This window comes from Mustela erminea, chromosome X (genome assembly GCF_009829155.1).
Source record: "Mustela erminea isolate mMusErm1 chromosome X, mMusErm1.Pri, whole genome shotgun sequence".
Lineage (NCBI taxonomy): Eukaryota > Metazoa > Chordata > Mammalia > Carnivora > Mustelidae > Mustela > Mustela erminea.
Window position 1 is genome coordinate 9,829,259 of NC_045635.1, and position 19,789 is coordinate 9,849,047.

General features: G+C 46.0%; 1 protein-coding gene across 6 annotated transcripts in view; it reads left to right on the top strand.

The window, feature by feature from the left end:
• Positions 1 to 19,789, top strand: part of EGFL6 (EGF like domain multiple 6) — a 98,339-nt gene that overhangs the window by 49,516 nt on the left and 29,034 nt on the right. For 5 of the 6 annotated variants that reach the window (XM_032330298.1, XM_032330301.1, XM_032330300.1 and 2 more), the window contains exons 2-3: positions 11,499 to 11,611; positions 15,687 to 15,779. In XM_032330298.1, coding sequence (XP_032186189.1) covers positions 11,499 to 11,611; positions 15,687 to 15,779 — 206 coding nt within the window. The remainder of the gene's footprint in view (positions 1 to 11,498; positions 11,612 to 15,686; positions 15,780 to 19,789) is intronic. The other variant, XM_032330302.1, reaches the window with a different exon arrangement.

A 19,789-nucleotide genomic window follows, 5' to 3' on the forward strand; every position in this document is an offset into this window, starting at 1 on the left:
TGAGCCACCCAAGCCCCTTATAAGATTTTTTTTTTGTATGAATAGATTCACATATGAGGAAAAAGATCGTGTGCCTGAGACTTTAGGAAAAGAAATGATTCTTGAAATTCTACTCTGTTGAGCAGGGTAGGCTAATTTCTACATCAAACCATCTCAGAATCACAGTGGCTGAACAGAGTAAATTGTAACATGAAATTATGAAATTACAAGATATTTAGCGATTTTTAAAAAAGATTTTATTTATTTGACAGACAGAGATCACAAGTAGGCAGAGAAGCAGGCAGAGAGAGAGAGGGAAACAGGCTCCCCGCTGAGCAGAGAGCCTAATGCAGGGCTCAATCCCAGGACCCTGGGATCATGACCTGAACCAAAGGCAGAGGCTTTAACTTACTGAGCCACCCAGGTGCCCCTATTTGGCGATTTTTAACTTACAAAAGTTTTGTGTAGTTTAACCTAATCATTTATGTCCCTTATCCAGAATACTCACAACCAGATATTTAAAGTAAAAGAATAATTGAATTGATGATGGGAAAGTTAGTAATGTTGGGGCAGGAATTAGAGCAAAGAACAGTAGAAGGAGAGGATGCTGAGGAAGGAATCTGAATAATTGGTTATGATTAACTTACAGCACCATGCAAGAATATGTATGGGACCATAGATCACAGCTTCTTAAGCCGTTTTAAAAAACTTTTATGAGATAGTGTGCCATGCTGTTATTGTCAATGTCTTGCTTGCCTGTGCTGGATTCCTTTCTTCCCCTCAATAATATTGTTTCAACTTAAGCCGAAATATTTTAATATTTACTTTTCTTTTTTTATCCATAATTTTAAGTGACTGCATATGTGCCTTTAAAAAAAAAAAAAACAAACCTGGCGGGCTTCGAATGCAGGGCTGGATGCTTGGTAGAATAAATCAATTTCCTCCGGCATCTACAAATCAGCAAGTGATTATTAGCCATTTTATCCACCAGAGAGAGATTCCCTCTCCCCCTTTAAATTGTGTTTCCATTTTCATGGCCAGATGTAGAATTTGATGATCAAACCACGAAAATCCCATTTGTGGTTGTCCCTTTGAGGCATCTCTCAAAACTGGGTGAATACAGGGATGGCACATCCATCAGCCAAAAGGCATGTCGCTCATTTGTGGACTTGCGTGGTTCTCTCATGGTTTTTCCTACGATGTTGTTGTAAGCTCCTTGCTCTTCTCTAGGACATATGCACAAGCCGTGTCGCTGCATCTACACTGCAGCTGTGAGCTCCGCCGGTGCTTTCTGGTTTGTGTTCAAGAGTCGATTTCTAAATTTTCCTTTTTTTAAAACAAGCGAAAATAAGGTTAGATTCAACAACAAATTTCTGTTATCTTCTAACAAAGCTGTAATGCTAAAATCCATTAGTGACTGAGGAAAGGATTTTTTTTAATTGTTTTTTTTAAGATTTTATTTATTTATTTGACAGACAGATCACAAGTAGGCAGAGAGGCAGGCAGAGAGAGGGGAGGAAGCAGGCTTCTGGCTGAGCAGAGAGCCGGATGCGGGGCTCGATCCCAGGATCCTGGGATCATGACCCAAGCGGAAGGCAGAGGCTTTAACCCACTGAGCCACCCAGGCGCCCCAGGAGATGATTCTTTACAGTGGTTAAGAAACCTTACTTGATTAGGGACGCCTGGGTGGCTCAGTTGGTTGGACGACTGCCTTCGGTTCAGGTCATGGTCCTGGAGTCCCGGGATCGAGTCCCGCATCGGGCTCCCAGCTCCACGGGGAGTCTGCTTCTCTCTCTGATCTTCTCCTCACTCATGCTCTCTCTCACTGTCTCTCTCTCAAAAAAAAAAAAAAAAAAAATCTTAAAGAAACCTTACTTGATTAACAAAATTTTCATGGCCCAAGTGTTAGTCATGAACGTTTTGGAGAGCTTTATAAGTGATACTTTGTCGAGATACTTTATAAGTGATACAATGTCGAAAATGATGACTTCGGAGGAATTGATACACTTTGGATTTCTCAGTTTCACCTTTTCACCTAAAGACAAGCATGTGAAAGCAATAAAACTCGAGAAAGAGGATTTCTCTGGAGAGTAGTGGTAATGTGCAAACAGTATATGAATTTCATCTCCTGTTAGTTAACCCCAGCCAGTGTTCTTTGCAATCAAAAGTAATTCACTTTGACCAATACATATGGAATGGGTTTGCCCACCTCTACAGAGGACCCTGGACTCCTTCACTAAAGTTTTTAATTAAAAATACCATATTTCAACCAGTTTCAATTATTTTTTTGTTGGGATTTCACATCTAACAGTTTTGATGATTTTTTTTTTAAGTATAACTGACATGTAACGTATTGGTTACAGGTGTACAAAATAATGATTCCATATTTGTATTTATTGCAAAATGGTCATAATAGGTCAGCTTACTGTCTGGCACCATATATAGTTATAATTTTTTTTCTTGTAATAAGAACCTTTAAGATTTATTCTCTTAGCACCTTTCAAGTATGCAAAATAGTATTGTTAACTGTAGTCGCCATTTGTACATTACATTCCTATGACTTATAACTAGAAGTTTATACCTTTTGGCCCACTTCACCCATTTTACCCCAACCCCCCACCTCTCTGCCTCTGGCAACCCCACCAGTCTGTTCTCTATATGTGTGAGCTTGTTTTTTTATTGTTCTTTGTTTTTCAGATTCTACATAAAAGTGAGCTCATGTGGTATTTGTCTTTCTCTAACTTATTTCACTTAGCATAATGTCCTCAAGGTCTATCCTTGTTTTCATAAATGGCAAGATTTCACTTTTTTTTTTTAATGACTGAATAGTATTCCATTGTGTATATACCACATTGTCTTTATCCATTCATCCGCTACTGGCCCTTAGGTTATTTCCAGATCTTGGCTATTGTATATAATGCTGCAGTGAACATGGGGTGTGCGGGTATCTTTTCAACTTAGTGGCTTCATTTTCTTTGGCTAAATATCCAGAAGTGGGATTGTTGGCAAATGGTAGTAGTTTTGTGAGAAACCTCCTTTCCGTTTTCCATAGTGCTCGCACCAGTTTACACTACCATCAGCAGTGCACAGTTTCCCTTTTTTCTACATCCTCACCAACACTTGTTATTTCTTGACTTTCTGATGTTAGCCATTCTGACAGGTGTGAGGTGATACCTCATTGTGGTTTTGATTTGCATTTCCCTGATGTTGAGAGATGTTGAGCATCTTGTCATGTGTCTGATGGCATCTGGATGTCTTTGGGGAGATGTTTATTCAGATCCTCTTCCAAATTTTTAATCAGATTGGTCTTTTTGTTATTCAGTTGTATGAGTTCTTTCTATATGTGGGGTATTAACCTCTTGCCAAATATATGATTAGCAAATATTTTCTCCCATTTAGTAGTTTGCCTTTTCATTTTGTTGATGATTCCCTTTGCTGTGCAGACGTTTTTTTTAGTTTGCTGTCCCCTTTGTCGATTTTTGCTTTTGCTTTTGGTGTCAAGTTTCAGTAATATTATTGCTTATTGAGTATCTCTACTCTTACGGAGACTGCTTTGTTTTGCAAAATCCCTGATAATTCCACCTGCTTGAAATCCTTCTGGAACTCCACAGAGCCTTCAGGATGGACAGAATGTTTTCCGCGGTCACAGTAACGTAGCAGCCCCTGCTGCCTTCTCCCCCACTCTGTTTTCTCTGCTTCCCTTTCCCTTTCCCTTCCCGCTCCCCTGCTCTAAACACACAGCACCTTCTACGCTCTAGCTTATAGGCCACAACTCCTCAGGTTCTTGGTGGCTCCCTCCTTGGCCCAGGCTGTTTTCTCTGCCTGGAACACCTTCCCACCAAACGGCCTCCTTTCCTTTTACCAGGTAAGTCCCACCAGTCCGCAGGATTCATATCAGGCCCCATTTCCCCCAGAAAACCCCTGACCCACCCACCCCCCACCTAACGACTCCTCCATCTTCCCCTAGTGCCTGAGAACTTACTCCTTTCATGAGATTTGTCACGTTGGGGTAAATAATTATCTGTTCGCTTGCCCAGCTGCATCCCTAGACTGGAAGTTCTTTGTGGACGGGGCTGCTCTCTGTGCCCACTCTAGTGCCGGACACATGTAGTTCTCTAAAGCATTGTGAGTGAACAGATGGATAGACGGACGCATGAATCACGCAGGGGAGGAAAGATTCTCTTCCCTCTACCCTTCTAGGCTCTGGGCTGAGAGCCCCCTCTAATAAAAAACAGACGAACAGGAGAAAACCAAACAGAAGTACATAGCTTATCTACCTGTTGTACCTGGGTGATACCCAGGAAATCCGAGTAACTCAAAACGGCACAAGCCACCACCTTCACACCATCTCCAGCTGAAGGTAAAAGTTGTTGTTGGAGGCTGGGGGAGCAGGTTACGGGATGTGACCCAGCAAAGCACAGTAAATAAGAGTGAGGTTGGTCCACGGATTGAAGTCCCAGCCTTCTCCATTGATAACAGCTGCTTTTTTTTTTTTTAAGATTTTATTTATTTATTTGAAAGAGAGAAAGCCCAAGGAGGGGGAGGGGCAGAGGGGGAAGCAGGGGGAGCTCAATGTGGGGCTCGATTCCAGGACCCCGTTTTCCTTCCGGTCTGACTTCTAATACCAATGTAAGGTCACCTGGTCTTTTTCTTGGCCCTGGTTTCTTCATGTGTAAAATGATGGGTTAGAACTGGCGGACGTCTAAGGTCACTTTCTTTCAGGTGAAATTCTACAATAAGCTCCCCTTGCAGTGAAAACGGATTCCTACATATGTTAACATGTGAAGTCACATGGAGATTGTGGCAGCCGCTGGGAGTGTGGCTGACTCAGGGCCCCCACTGCTCTGCTCTTGGAAAGCCATCACCAGGTTTGGGCAAGGCCCTGCCTCCCACGGGCTGCCCCTGCCAGGCCACCCTCCAGAAGGAGCATGGCAGGGATACACAGCAGGACCTTTTGTGGGAAATACCACTCTCTGCTGATGGTCAGTTTTGGCTCCCGGACCCCCCCTCAGTTTTGCCAAACCCTCCTTTGACTACACAGCAGCCTCGGATACCTCCACCCAACCTTCTTTCCATCTTTTCTTCGCTTGGGGTCAGCCTCCCATGGTGCTCCCATGGCCCTCCCAGGCTTCCCCAGCTCTCTTGCCATTTTCTCTCACAGGTGTTTCCTGTAATAACATCTTGCACATTCATTCTCGCGGCTTCTGCTTCTCGGAGGACTCAGACTAAAGCAGAAACCTAGTTCACACTGCGGTTCATTTCAGTGATTCTGAGCCTACAGCTGTTTTAAACTTTACACCTTATTCAGCACATCTAATAGCAATCTTAATCCTACTACTTGTACCACTAGAAGTGATGAGTTAGGGAACATTTTCTGTGTCCCTTACTGTGTTAGTTTATATATATATCGCGTCATTTCGTTGTCACAGAAACTCTTAAAGTAAATCCCCTTTTATCCCCATTTTACAGATGAGATAGTTGAGGCAGGGCACATGTTCGTGTGTGGTGGGGCTCGATCCCAGGACCCCAGGATCATGACATGAGCTACCCAGGCATCTGAATAATGACATTTTAGCCATTACCTCTGACAAGAAAGAAATCAGTGACTGGTTACTACGATGCTTTAGTTTTCAGGAAAAAGACTGTCGTCCTAACCATCATAGTTTATAGCCGCTCAACATCGGAGCTCGTCCTGCTTTTTCTAGAAACATTCTGCATTTGGCTTAACCTGGTGTTCCTTTTACCTTCCTGGTCATTGCCTGGGTCTCTTTCTGGACCTTTCTCCTCCGTGGACCCCCTCTTACACACTAGCTTTCTTCGGGCTGTGCCCTAAGCCGCCTTTTCTTCTTATGCTACTTTGTTCCCATAGGTTCAGTAACCAAAGACCTACAGATGAATCCCAACCCCAGTCCTGCTTCCTGGGCTTCTGGCCCAGATAGCCAACTCCCTATCAATATCTTCTCTTGGTTGTCGGTCTCTTGAGCCCTCAAAATTAGCATGTCCCTAAGAGAGCTCCTCATTTGGCCTATTCCTGATCATGGTCCTCCATGGTCCCTGTCACACTCCAGATCCAACTGACCAGAATATGACCCCCATGAAGGCAAAGATCGTATGTTCCTTTTGGTTGCTGTTGACCCTCTGGAGACTAACCCAATGCATGATACATTGTAGGCTTTCAGTACAGAATGAATGACTGCTCTAAGCCATTACCAAGTCTTTTGCTTCCACCATGAATCTATCCAGTTTTCCTCACTGCTTCTGCTTCTGCTCTAGTCCAAAAGACCAGAAACTTCCAAGCCAACTAGTATCCCTGCTTCCATCTGCCTCCATCTCATCCATTTTCCAGATCACTGCCATGATAATATTTTCCTAAGGGAAAATGGTATCAAATTACCTCCCTACTCAAAATCCCTCTTTGCTGCCCTATTACCATTCGGCTAGCAGGCCTCACAGCCCTATCTTGACTAACATGGCGCCCAGTGCTGTAACCCGCTCCTCTTCCTCCCTTTGCTCCACTGCTGTGGCCTACAGGTCCCTCAAGCACAAGAGACACCATTGTCTCTTACCTCTCCCCCTGTACGCATTCCGTGGCTTCTGCTTATAATACACCTGCCGTCATTTCATGTGGTCGGCTTCCGTTTATCTTCCATTTCACTTAAAGGTGCACCTGCGGAGAGAACATCTTGGATCCCTTCAACCAGAGTGTATTTCTTTGCTTTAAGCCTTTCTAGCTGACTGACTGAATAAGTGTAGTGCGTCTGTTACTCTAATCCTCTTGTCTAAAAGCTAATGTCAGGGACCTTATTGCTCATGTCTGCATTCCCAGTACCTAGCACAGTGCTAAATACATATTCATGTCCTATTGAATAAGCTGGGGCTTGGGGTATTAGGAAAATAGGTAAGGTCCTCACTTGTAAACCCCTAGTCAAGAAGTTGGCAGGAGTGTTTTGATAGATTGAAATCTAACTCAATGAACCCTCCATTACTTAAAAAATATGAAATTAAGGGGGCACCTGGGTGGCTCAGTCATTAAGCATCTGCCTCCGGCTCAGGTCTACATCTCAGGGTTCTGGGATCGAGCCCCGTGTCAGGCTCCCTGCTCAGGTGGGAGCCTGCTTCTCTCTCTCTCCCTCTGCCCCTCCTCACCATGTGTTCTCTCTCTCAAATACATAAATCTAAAAAAAAATTAAAGATTTTATTTATTTACTGGAGAGAGAGAGAGTGAGCATGAGTTGGGGGGAGGAGAGAGAGAGAGAGAGAGAAGCAGTTTCCCACTTGAGCAGAGAGCACGATGTGGGGCTCAATCCCAGGACTATGGAGATCAGGACCTGAGCTGAAGGCAGCCACTTAACTCACTGAGCCACCCAGGTGCCCCCATAAATAAAATCTTTTTAAAAAGCTGCAGTAAGATACCATTTCGCATCAACTAGAATGGCTATAATTTAAAAAAAAAAAAAGGACGATAACAAGTGCTGGTGATGATAGAGTAATTGGAACCCTCGTATGCTGCTGGTAGGAATGGAAAATGGAGTAGCCATCTTGGAAAACAGTCTGGCAGTTCCTCAGAAAGTTAAACATGGTTACCATATGACCTAGCAATTCCACTCCTAGTTATATACCAAAAGAGAAATGAAAACATATGTCCACACAAAAATTTGTACACCAGTGTTCCTAATAGCATTATTCATTAAACCCCAAACATGGAAACCACCCAGATGTCCATCAACTGATGGTTGAGTGAACAGAAGTGGTCCATCCTTACAAAGGAAGGTTATTCAGGCATAGAAAGCAATGGAGCACTATTACCAGCCACAGCATGGACGAACCTTGAAGGCATATTAAGTGAAAGAAGAGAGACAGAAAAGGTCACATAGCGTATGATTACATTTCTATGAAGTGTCCGGAGAAGGCAAATCCAGAGACAAAAAGCAGATTCATGGTGGCCGGGATTGGAGGATTGTGGGGTGGGAAATTGGGACTAACTGCTCATGGATATGGTGTTTCTTTTCAGAGGGATGGAAATGTTCTGGAATAATAGTGGTAACAGTTGAGTAACATAGTGAATGTGCTAAAAACCACTGCATTTTTTTTTAATTTTTAATTTTTTATAAACATGTATTTTTATCCCCAGGGGTACAGGTCTGTGAATCACCAGGTTTACACACTTCACAGCACTCACCAAAGCACATACCCTCTCAATGTCCATAACCCCACCCCCCTTCTCCCAACCCCCCTCCCCCCAGCAACCCTCAGTTTGTTTTGTAAGATTAAGAGTCACTTATGGTTTGTCTCCCTCCCGATCCCATCTTGTTTCATTTATTCTTCTCCTACCCACTTAAGCCCCCATGTTGCATCACCACTTCCTCATATCAGGGAGATCATATGATAGTTGTCTTTCTCTGCTTGACTTATTTCGCTAAGCATGATACGCTCTAGTTCCATCCATGTTGTCGCAAATGGCAAGATTTCATTTCTTTTGATGGCTGCATAGTATTCCATTGTGTATATATACCACATCTTCTTGATCCATTCATCTGTTGATGGACATCTAGGTTCTTTCCATAGTTTGGCTATTGTGGACATTGCTGCTATAAACATTCGGGTGCACGTGCCCCTTTGGATCACTACGTTTGTATCTTTAGGGTAAATACCCAGTAGTGCAATTGCTGGGTCATAGGGCAGTTCTATTTTCAACATTTTGAGGAACCTCCATGCTGTTTTCCAGAGTGGCTGCATCAGCTTGCATTCCCACCAACAGTGTAGAAGGGTTCCCCTTTCTCCGCATCCTCGCCAGCATCTGTCATTTCCTGACTTGTTGATTTTAGCCATTCTGACTGGTGTGAAGTGATATCTCATTGTGGTTTTGATTTGTATTTCCCTGATGCCGAGTGATATGGAGCACTTTTTCATGTGTCTGTTGGCCATCTGGATGTCTTCTTTGCAGAAATGTCTGTTCATGTCCTCTGCCCATTTCTTGATTGGATTATTTGTTCTTTGGGTGTTGAGTTTGCTAAGTTCTTTATAGATTTTGGACACTAGTCCTTTATCTGATATGTCGTTTGCAAATATCTTCTTCCATTCTGTCAGTTGTCAAAACCACTGCATTTTATTATGAGTTATATCCATTTTAAAAATGCTAAGCAAAGATTCTGAAGTACGTTATTCTGTGTGTACTAGCACGCACTTATTCGACACGCTTTATGCTCAGTCTGTGGTTTCTTGTTTGGGAGTTGTTAGTTGCGTGCAGACAGGGTCAAGATGGCCGTATCCCCTGCAGAATGGTTAGTAATGTCAGATTAGATTACCACAGGTGACTGTATTATTATGACACTTACCGTGCTCTCTTCTACTGCAGAGTATCTACTTTTAATGGTTTGGGAATTTAAGAGAGTCAAAATTGGGTCATTTTCATCACTCTATGTGCCTAAGACAGTACTTGGGATATTGCGAGTGCTGAATACATGTTTCACTTGCAGTGGGACTTAACAAGGCACAGTTGGCAGCGCCCAGAGACATTTCCACCTGCCCCACCTGGAGAGTGGTGCTTCTGGCATCTATAGGTGGAGACCAGGGATGCTGAGACCTGTCCTGCAATGCACAGGACAGCCCCCGAAGGCAAAGATTTCTCTGGGCCCAAATGTCAGTCGTGTAGACGTTGAAAAACCCTGTTCTAAATGGTTGAGTAGAGCACCTGGGTGGCTCAGTGGGTTAAGCATCTGCCTTCGGCTCAGATCGTGATCCCTGGGGTCCTGGGATCGAGCCCTGCTTCGGGCTCTCTGCTCAGCGGGGAGCCACCTTCTCCCTCTCCTGCTTGCCCTGCTTGTACCCCCCTCAAATAAATAAATAAAATCATTTTAAAACTTAAAAAATGATTGAGCAAATGACTTACAAGTCCCCCAAATTAGTTTCATCAGAAGATGAAAAAAAAGTTCCCTTTAAGGAAAATTAAATCATAAAATCATCCCTGAATTTGGTGCTCTCAGTTAATAAAATGTCCCCAACCGTATCTTTGTGGCTCTGAACTGAAGAAGCACGTGGGTGGGCGAGGCAGAGCTGGGGCACTTGCTGACCTTGACTAAGGATTATTAACTTGGGGAGAATTCAGTCCTGCAGCAGAAAGCCCATGGTCACATGTGCATTCCTTGTCTGTTAAAGAAACCAGGAACCATTTTACATTGCATTTCATATGCCCAAGGAAAAAATCCCAGCCCTCCACAGAATACACGACTCAAGTCTTTCCTTCCCAAAGCTGGTGGCAGTCACGCCCACCACCAGGTCAGAAAGTATGTAAAGGAGCAGGAGACTTCAGTCAGGGCCCAGAAGGTGGCCAGGATCACTCCTTCAGGTCTCTGGATCAGGGCTCAGCAAGCTAAAGCCTGAAAGCCAAGGCTGGTAGCCATCTGTTTTTACATGACCTGTGAGCTAAGCCTGGTTTTGCCCTTTTTTTGTGTGTGTGTCTAAGATTCTATCCATTTATTTGATACAGAGAGAGAGAGAGAGAGAGCACAAGCAGGGGGAGCGGCTGGCAGAGGGAGAGGGAGAAGCAGGCTCCCTCCTGAGCAAGGAGCCTGATGTAGGACTCGATCCCAGGACCCCGAGATCATGACCTGAGCCGAAGGCAGAGGCTTAACCCACTGAGCCACCCAGGTGCCTCTGGTATAATCTTTTCAACTGGTTAAAGTTAAGCCAAAAAAGAATGCTGTTACATGACACACGGAAAGTATATTAAATTCAATTTCAGTGTCCATAAATAGAAGTTTTACTGAGCCCAATTATGCCCATCTGTTTGCTGTCGCCCACTACTGCCCATCTGGCTGTTCTTGGCCTTGGACAGAGATCGTTCAAGCCTATTGATGGCAAAGCCTGAAACATTTACCATCCGGCCCTTTCTGAAAAGCATTTGCCAACCTCTTCTCCACGGTTAAAGAGTTTAGCAAATGGTTTTCCTTGGAGGCAGTGAGGAATGAGATCCCACCCTGGGCCAGAATCCCTGACGCATGGCCCAGCTGGGGACTGAGGCCAACTCTGAGACTCTCTAGAGCCCTTCCACCTCTGAACTGTCGGTGGTTGTAGAGAGTCCAGTTTTGGGTAGTGGTTCCCAGGTAGCCGATGAGGTACACGCACAGCATTCTTGTCGGGGACAAAGCCAGGGGGGAGCCATGGCGTCACATGACCACACTTGGCGCCAGAGCAGACACAGACCTAGGCTGCCTCTGTGTCTGAACAGAGGAGATTGGAAAATTGGCACCCAACACGGTTCGGAGACAAACTCTTGGCCCCTTTCACGTGCCCTAGTTTTATAGATTATGTAACCAGATTCTTTTAACCCAGCAAAGAAAGAAACGGACAGCACTCATGACTGAGGAAGGCTTTCAGAATCTAATCGAACCCTTAGGGCCGGTTTATCGAATTTCACCAGGAGATTGTCCCCTCTTCTGTTCACTTACTGGCAGGAATAAGTGAGTCTCTGTTGTCCTTTTCTGTGTTTTCCATGCTAACATGCGACTCTTTATCCCCAGTCCAAAGGATCATGGGCTGTCCCCGCCGGCGCTGCAGCCTGGGGTCTGTCGCTACGGGACCAAGCTGGCCTGCTGCTATGGCTGGAGAAGGAACAGCAAGGAAGTCTGTGAAGGTAGTTGTGGGAAAACTCAGACCACCCTGGGCTCGAGTCGTGGGCCAGTGTCCTTAGGTTTTTATCTGGGACACCATGAACGGTCACCAGATGGTCCACTACTTGTCACCAAATCCCTTAATTGGTTAAAAAGGATAAACTCTTACCTGCATGTCCCATACACTTTAGGTGCTGGTGTGGATTGTACTGGATTATACATGGTAAAGGGCAAAAAATGTTAGCTTTTTTTTTTAAAGAGTAACAGTACTACCTTCTTTCTGTCTCTGCCCCAAACTCCTTCCCTCTAGCTGGTTCAGAAATATCTGGATTGACCACAGGAGAAGATAGAACTTGATACTATCCAGAATCTATAAACCACTGAAAGGCACTGATGACACTCCCACATGTCATCCACCATCAGTTTCCTGGTGACATGATGACAACAGCATCAAGATAGTAGGAAAAATATTTGAAGAGCTTTATTGCCTCCCTAGATAAAGAAAGTTAGAACATCCCCCTGGGACTTTGTCAGTTCAAAAAGAGGGTGGCTCTATAGTATCATGGTCACGGGCATTGTCTTGGGAATGTCAGAATGTCAAGGTCAAGGTAAGCCAGCTGAGGCTCCACTTCCTCTGCAACTTGGAGAGATTAATCCCTGCCTCAGAAGGGAAGGAGTGTAAGCATCGAAGGCTATGCTTATGACCCAGCATGCATAGAAAATAGCACCTAAATCACCCTTGACTCAGAAAGGACCCATGACTCTCCTGTTCCTTCAAAGCCCATGTGGTGCAGGCATTAAATGTTGCTGTGTTCTTTTTCTAGACACAGCACATTCTTATGTGAAAGCATTCAGGTGGAAAGGAGCGCTTGATTTGGAGTCTTAGAGCTGCACAAGCCTCGAGCCTCGGCCTCTCCTGCCATAAGACTTAAAAGTCTCTGGTGAATAAATGAGGGTGATCTTTGGCTTTCTGTAAGGTCTACTCTGTAACTAAATCAGAGCAGTCTGGCCACGTCACAGGCAGCTGGTCGCATTCTCGATGCTTCTGTAGACAATGTAATAGCACCGGCGTGGAAGGATGGAAAGCGAGCTGTTGAAAGAGCACGTGCGGAGGGTTCAAGCAAGGCTCAGTGTGCACGTTTGGCAAGCCCAAGAGCTCATAGGCACCCCTGCCGCCCCAGTGAAATGCTGAAGTGTTAAATTGCAACGGTTTCTGTATCTAAAGTCTTCATTCTATCCAATTTGCATGGTCCTTGACGGTAAAGCTGTGTGCTCCTCGAAGCACCAAATAATAGGGCTCCTAAGCCAGAGCGTGGGCTGTGTGGTAATGACAAGAGAAGACGTGCCCACCTGCCCGAATGGGCAGAGTCACACCCCAGCCTGGCAGGTCCCAGTACGCCCGGACTCCACTTCCGTCCGTCTGTTCACCCTTCGCCCCTCCAGACACCCTGACTCCAGGCTGCAACTTTCTGGATCTTGGCTCCTGCCCTGCCTAAATCTGCTCCAAGGGCCGGATGGCTCAACTCACTACCCTTAACCTTCAAGTGTACGTCACTTAGCAAGATGAGGTAAAGAGTCATCCCCGAACAAATCCCAGTGAAAAGCCGCAGAGGGAGGAGTTGGAGGGAGGAATGGACAGGAACTGTAGCTAACGTACACTTCAATCCCAGGCCAGTTTAGATATAAGCTAAATTTCCCTGTGTTGTAGATTGGCTGTTCAAGTCCCAGATCCAAAGCCGCTGGAAATGGAAAACATCTTGCTGGAGATTTGACCTTATAGCAGCGAGGGTAACCTCCACCATTTCTCTTAAGTTCGGTTTGGCCTTGATCCTGCCTTTCCCTTCTGGCCCACATTGAAAATAACTTTCCAGGGAGCAATCAGAGGTATTCAAGGCTTTAAAAAGTGAAAAAGAAAATGTATTTTCCTAACATCTAAACTTAAAGCTGCATCCCTAAGAGCATATCCATAACAAAATAGACGCTGGAAAGCAAAATTCTCTTTTGCCGAGAAGCATTTTTGCCTTGCCTTCTCACTTACGATTTATTCAGGGCCATAAAATGGTTCCCTGTTCAAAGGCCTACACTGATTCCTTCATTTACCTTTTGAAATTACTTGAGTGTCTGGCGTGTCCATAGCACTAGTAGACGCGCCGGGAGGAACAAAGATGAACGTGTAAGTCCCTGTTCTGAAGGTGCTGGGGATCGGTAGCAGGTCTAAGTGAAGGATAGAAGCCAAGTGTAGGTCTCATTATTTCAGAAGATGGAGCCTGACCAGTTTCACGGGCGAGGCCCACCCAGGTTCTGTGGAATTCTCGAAGCTGAGTGGAATTCTGTCATGGCCGGAGAAATCAGTAAAGGCTTCCAGAAGGAGGGCTCATGCCAAGTAGCTCTTGAAGGAGCAGCAGGGTATTAACCACCGGAGGGTGGGGAAGGGGTGCCCCAGGGTGGGGGTAACAACATAGGAAGAGGCAGAAAGGGTCCGGTTTAGAGAAGAGCAGGCAATCTCGTTTGAGCATAGTGTTGCCCGTGTGTCGGGAACAGAGGAGGCCAAGGGTGCAAGCTAAGACCAAAGCCGGGTCGTAGTGATGATACCTGTGCGGAGTTCAAAGGGCAGTAAAGATTATTTGGTGACTTCTGTGCAAGGCACAGCATGACCAGAGCCGTGCTCTTGGAGTAAAACATCAGTTTGATGTCATATGTGATATCAGATTTCCCAGGAGCAGAGCCAGTGAAAGTGATTCTTGTGTCAGTCATCTGTTGAGGGGTTCTCTCCGGAGAAATCTGTGAGGGACCGCGGAAGCGGGGGAAGGAGCCAGGCAAAGATACGGTTTCAAGATCCTGATCTTGATCAGCCTGATCCCACAGGGAGCTCTACACCACAGACTTTGTCCTGCCCCAAAAGCAAGGGCTAGGCTGTTAGACCCTATATCGGTTAAGCTCCGGGTCACCGGGTCATTTTGGGTCCAGGTGATTGGGAGATGAATGTTGACATTAACAAAGAATAGGGTTTGGGGTCGAGGGAGGAGATGCTGGGGTCAAGCCAGAGACTCAAGGGGAAGGCAAGTAGGCAAGTCATCCTTTCAGGCGCTGGCTAGTTCCTGAGCTCCTACCGGATCCGGACACAGAAACTGCTCAGGGCTCCGGACTCCCCATACACTCCTTTCTCTCTCATTCAGTTTTCCTTTGTTCTCTCTCCTCCTTCTCTTTGGGTTTTTCCACCTTCCTTTTGTCCCATCCACTGCCTCTTCTCCCTACCTCCTCCGTATGAGCCAGACTCAAACTTGCCATCATCGTTGACTACATTTTCTTGCCCCCAATCCAGTGAAACTTTCTTCTCTTGCTGTTTCTCCCATCACTTCTTTCATCAAACAAGTGTTTGTGGAATGCCCAGTTTGTGCCAGGTGCCTGGATATGGAAGTGAAAAAGAAAAACAAAACAAAACAAAAACCAGAAGAAACAAATCCTGCCTTTGTCGTGCCGCCATCCCTGCCCCCCCCTCCTCACGATTCTTCTAGTTCTCATCCTTAGGGCTGGAAGTCGGGCCTCCCTGCCTTCCTTCTGTGGTTCAGTCATTTTGACTGATCATACAGAGCTTTAAAGATAGAGTTTGATCATTCAAAAGCAAGAAAGAGAAAATATGGAAGACGAAAAAAAGGTCAGTGACAGAAAGAAGGACGACCTTGGCGCTTGACCAGGATTGCTCCGGAGTGGGTCCCTTCCAGCCCCCACACCGCTTATCTTTTATTAAATGTTTGTGTTTATTTGCAAAACTAGCCGACTGTGGTCTGGGAGGCTTTGTTTTCCTCTGAGTGCCACTTGAGGCGTAGGCAGTGCCAAGCAAGGTTATGATCAACTTGGCTAAACTCGCACTCCGCGCTCCATTGGGGTGGAGGGGTGAGGGAGAGTGAGCTAGTTCACAAAAAAGCGCTCTGCAGTATCCGGAAGGGGAAACCACAGCTAGAGAGGAAGCAGATCACCGTCTCCATCCCCTCGTGGCTTTCTCCACCGGAGAAAAGGCTGCAGAGTTCGACCCGCGTCCATTTCTCTGGGCTAAGTACGCCTGTTCTTTTATCCTCAAAACACCTTTCCCTTCCACAGCTACGTGTGAACGTGGGTGCAAGTTCGGTGAGTGCGTGGGACCAAACAAATGTCAATGCTTCCCAGGATACACCGGCAAAACCTGCAGTCAAGGTCAGTACTACAGGCCGGGGTCCAGGTACAGACGTACCCCAGAGCTTTCCGAGGCCATGCAGTCGTTGCGAAAGACGTTCCTGGGCCCACCATTGGGTGGGTTGTAAGCTGACTCTTCCAGTGAAAGCGGTTTTTGAACTAGTTCTTTCAATCCATTTCTTCTAGAAAAATACAAAAATCCCTCCGAAGTTTTTGTTAAGATGCCAGACAAAAGGCCTTTTTTCCTCCTCTCAAATAACTTTTTTTTCCAAAAAGTAATTTTCATTGTGTTCCTACACTACCAAAGTCATGCGTATTTTTTACTGGGAAAACAACAACACGGTGATGCAAAAGGATGTAAGATAAAAAGTGGGAGCGTCTCATCTGCTCCCCCGACCCCTTGAGTTTACCCTGAAGGGCTCTCCTCTGGGTCAGTGCATTCTTACTGCATGTGCGGTCAGCCCGGACAGAGCCGGCTCATGCTTCTTAAGGCTGTATCCTCGGTCCTGAAGCAAACATTTTTATCATTTGTATAAAAAGGACATCGTTTAACCACTCTCATCTATGTCTCCGATTTCTTGCCATTACACCCAGTGCTAAGCCACACGCCATCATACACGTAGCCTTGCACCCTTGTTTTATAGAGCAGACGTCTAAAAATAGAATTGTTGGCTTCAATGACATGCATTTTTTTATTATAATTGACATCTTTTTTTTTTTTAAATATTTTATTTATTTATTTGGCAGACAGAGATCACAAGTAGGCAGAGAGGCAGGCAGAGAGAGAGGAAGGGAAGCAGGCTCCCTCATGAACAGAGAGCCCGATGTGGGGCTCGATCTCAGGACCCTGGGATCATGACCTGAGCCGAAGGCAGAGGCTTTAACCCACTGAGCCACCCAGGTGCCCCATAATTGACGTATCTTAAGAGGTACTTTAGGACTTCTCATAAACTGTTTATCTAAAGATACTAAAGACTGTGTTTATACTGTTGACCACAGTGGTTCTCAACTTGGGCAATTTTATTCCCCAGAAAGAGTTGCCAGATAAAATATAAATCTCAAATCAGATTTAAGTTGCAGGTAAACAATAGATAATTTTATAGAGTGCGTAGGTCTTAAATGCTGCATGAGACATATGTCCGCTAAAAAATTATTCGTTATCTAAAATTCAAATTTAACTGGGCATCCTGCTTTCTGTTTGCTCAATCTGGGAACCTTACCCCAGGAGACATCTGGCAATGTCTGAAGACGCTGTGGGGGTGGGGGGGGTCACTCCTAGCATCTGGTGGGTAGAGCCGGGGGGGGGGGCTGGTTTGCTCTGCCTCATATAGTGTGTGGGGTGGCCCCCACTGCAGAGAAGGATCTGGCCCAAATGTCAGCAGGGCTGAGGCCCAGAGACCCAGGTGGGCAGAAGCCTGGTGTAATTTAGCAAGTGCCTGCAGTCTATAATACAGTTAGGCAAAGAACAGCACATCAAGTTCAGCTGTCCTTGGGGCTGCCGGGCTTCTGGAGGCAAGGACGGAGTCTCAGAGATGGGCATGCAGCCACTCCACCGTGCCACCCCCCAGGCCTCGCTGCCAAGCCCCAAGGTTAGCTGTGTACACCCATGTACCAAAGGGGCTGCTAGGCCTGCTGCTCAGAGGGGAACCTCTGAGTCTCCACTGTCCTGCCACTAGCAGTGGGACAGTTCACACCAGAAAACCTGTTCCTCCGTTCAACCTGGATTCTGTACCAAGATATCGTTTGCAGAGGTTTGGAAGAGAGAAGATATTTTTCATGCTGGTTTTCCATTCCCCATAAGATATTAGTGTTGAGGGAGTGGTCTAGTCGGCTCAAGTTTGGGACTGTCTTGTCTCCTCCTGCCGTTTCGTGGCCCCATGGTGGCCCGATCAAAGTCCTTCTAGAGCCATTAATGGTGACAGGCCTCCGTCCTCCACGGTGGTGTCTTTCCCCCAAATGGTTCTTCCAAGCAAGGAGGGAGTCACCTCTTGAGTTAGGGCCAAGCGATGGGGTATTTCTGGATTTCCCCTTAATGTCCAATTATGTTTTTCCAGTCCCCCTTTTTGAAGGGATCAGAACCCATGCAGGAGAAGGCAGAGTAGATAAGTAATGGAGGAGCTTCCAGATGTTCCACTAAGACATCAGGAAACTCCTGAGGTTCTTATAAGAGTGGAAAACAGACACCTCTTTATTTTCCACAATAGGCTTTGCCTGTTGCCCTGCTGAATTTTGGTCTTATGCAGAATTTGGTTCTTTTTTCCTTGAAGGATGTAAGCCACGAGGCACCCACATGACTACATCTCCAAAGATAAGTTCCTCTACCCATGATCGCTTTTTTTTTTTAAGATTTTATTTATTTATTTGACCAACAGAGATCACAAGTAGGCAGAGAGGCAGGCAGAGAGAGAGGAGGAAGCAGGCTCCGTGCCGAGCAGAGAGCTCGATGCGGGGTTCGATCCCAGGACCCTGGGACCATGACCTGAACCGAAGGCAGAGGCTTTAACCCACTGAGCCACCCAGGTGCCCCTAATCGCTTTTTTTTTTTTTTAATTTTATTTATTTGGGCACCTGGGTGGCTCAGTCAGTTGGGCATCTGCCTTCGGCTTAGGTCAAGATCCTAGTGTCCTGAGATCGAGTCCCTCATTATGCTCCCCTCTCTCAGCGGGGAGCCTGCTTCTCGCTCTCCCTCTGCTCCTCCCCCTGCTTGTTTGCTGTCTGTCAAATAAATGAATTAAATTAAGAGATTTTATTTATTAATTTGAGTGAGATACAGAGCACATGGGGGAGGGGCAGGAGGAGAGGGAGAAGCAGACTCCACCCAAGTGGGAACTGGATGTGGGACTCGATCCCAGGACCCTGGGATCATGACCTGAGCCGAAGGCAGACACTTAACCCACTGAGCCACCCAGATGCCCCAAAAAGTCATTCATTCTTAGTATTTAAATTCTTTTTTAGGAAATACTGAGAAGCACAGAGAAGAAAGTCCCTTCAATCTTACCCCTAGAGAGAACCATTGTTGGCATTTAGAATATAGCCTCCGAGACTTAAATGGTGTCCTACAGCCTCCCCACCGATAACTTCCTGTCAGGGCTCCTTCTGGAAGGGTGTGAGCCAACACAAGTTAGCCGGCATGGGCTGCCCAAAACAGGAACAACCGGAAGGAGGCGTTGCTGTGGGCACCTGTCATAGGCTGTCTGGGACAGTATTAAAGGCTAAAATATCTAGATTGTATCTCTGGCTTTTTATTCTAATGTTATACACACAGAATTGTGCGCACATCAACAATATACTACAGAGTGAACTTCCAGATGCATCCACATAACCAAGAAACGGAAACTTAACAGCCTTCCTGAGAACCCCACCTGCTCTCCCCCAGTGCCTTGCCCCCTCACCCCCAAGAAGGAACTCTGTCTTGACCTTTTACACCACAGATGAGTTGTGCTTGACTTTTTTTTTAAGATTTAACTTTATTTATTTGAGAGCAAGAGAAAGCACGAGTGGGGGGACGGACAGACAGAGAAGCAGACTCCCTACTGAGCAGAGAGCCCGATGCGGGGCTCCATCCCAGGACCCCAAGATCGTGACCTGAGCTGAAGGCGGACGCTTAACCAAATCACCCAGGTGCCCCTGTGCCTGACTTCTTAAAAAAGATTTTTTTTTTAATTTTTTTAAAGATTTTATTTGACAGAGAGAGATCACAAGTAGGCAGAAAGGCAGGCGGCTGGGGGGGGTGGGGAGCCAGGCTCCCCGCCGAGCAGAGAGCCCGATGTGGGGCTCGATCCCAGGACCCCGAGATCATGACCTGAGTTAGAGGCAGAGGCTTAGCCCACTGAGCCACCCAGGCATCCCAAAAGATTTTATTTGTAAGTGGGGCTCCAACGCAACCCCGAGGTCAGCAGTCACGTGCTCTACTGACTGAGCCAGCCAGGCGTCCCTCGCCGATTTCTAATGTACTCCATTGTCTCCAGCTTCTTCCTCTCACTCCCCGGTCATGAGCTTCACCTGTCGTGGCTTGGAGCTATAGTTGCTTC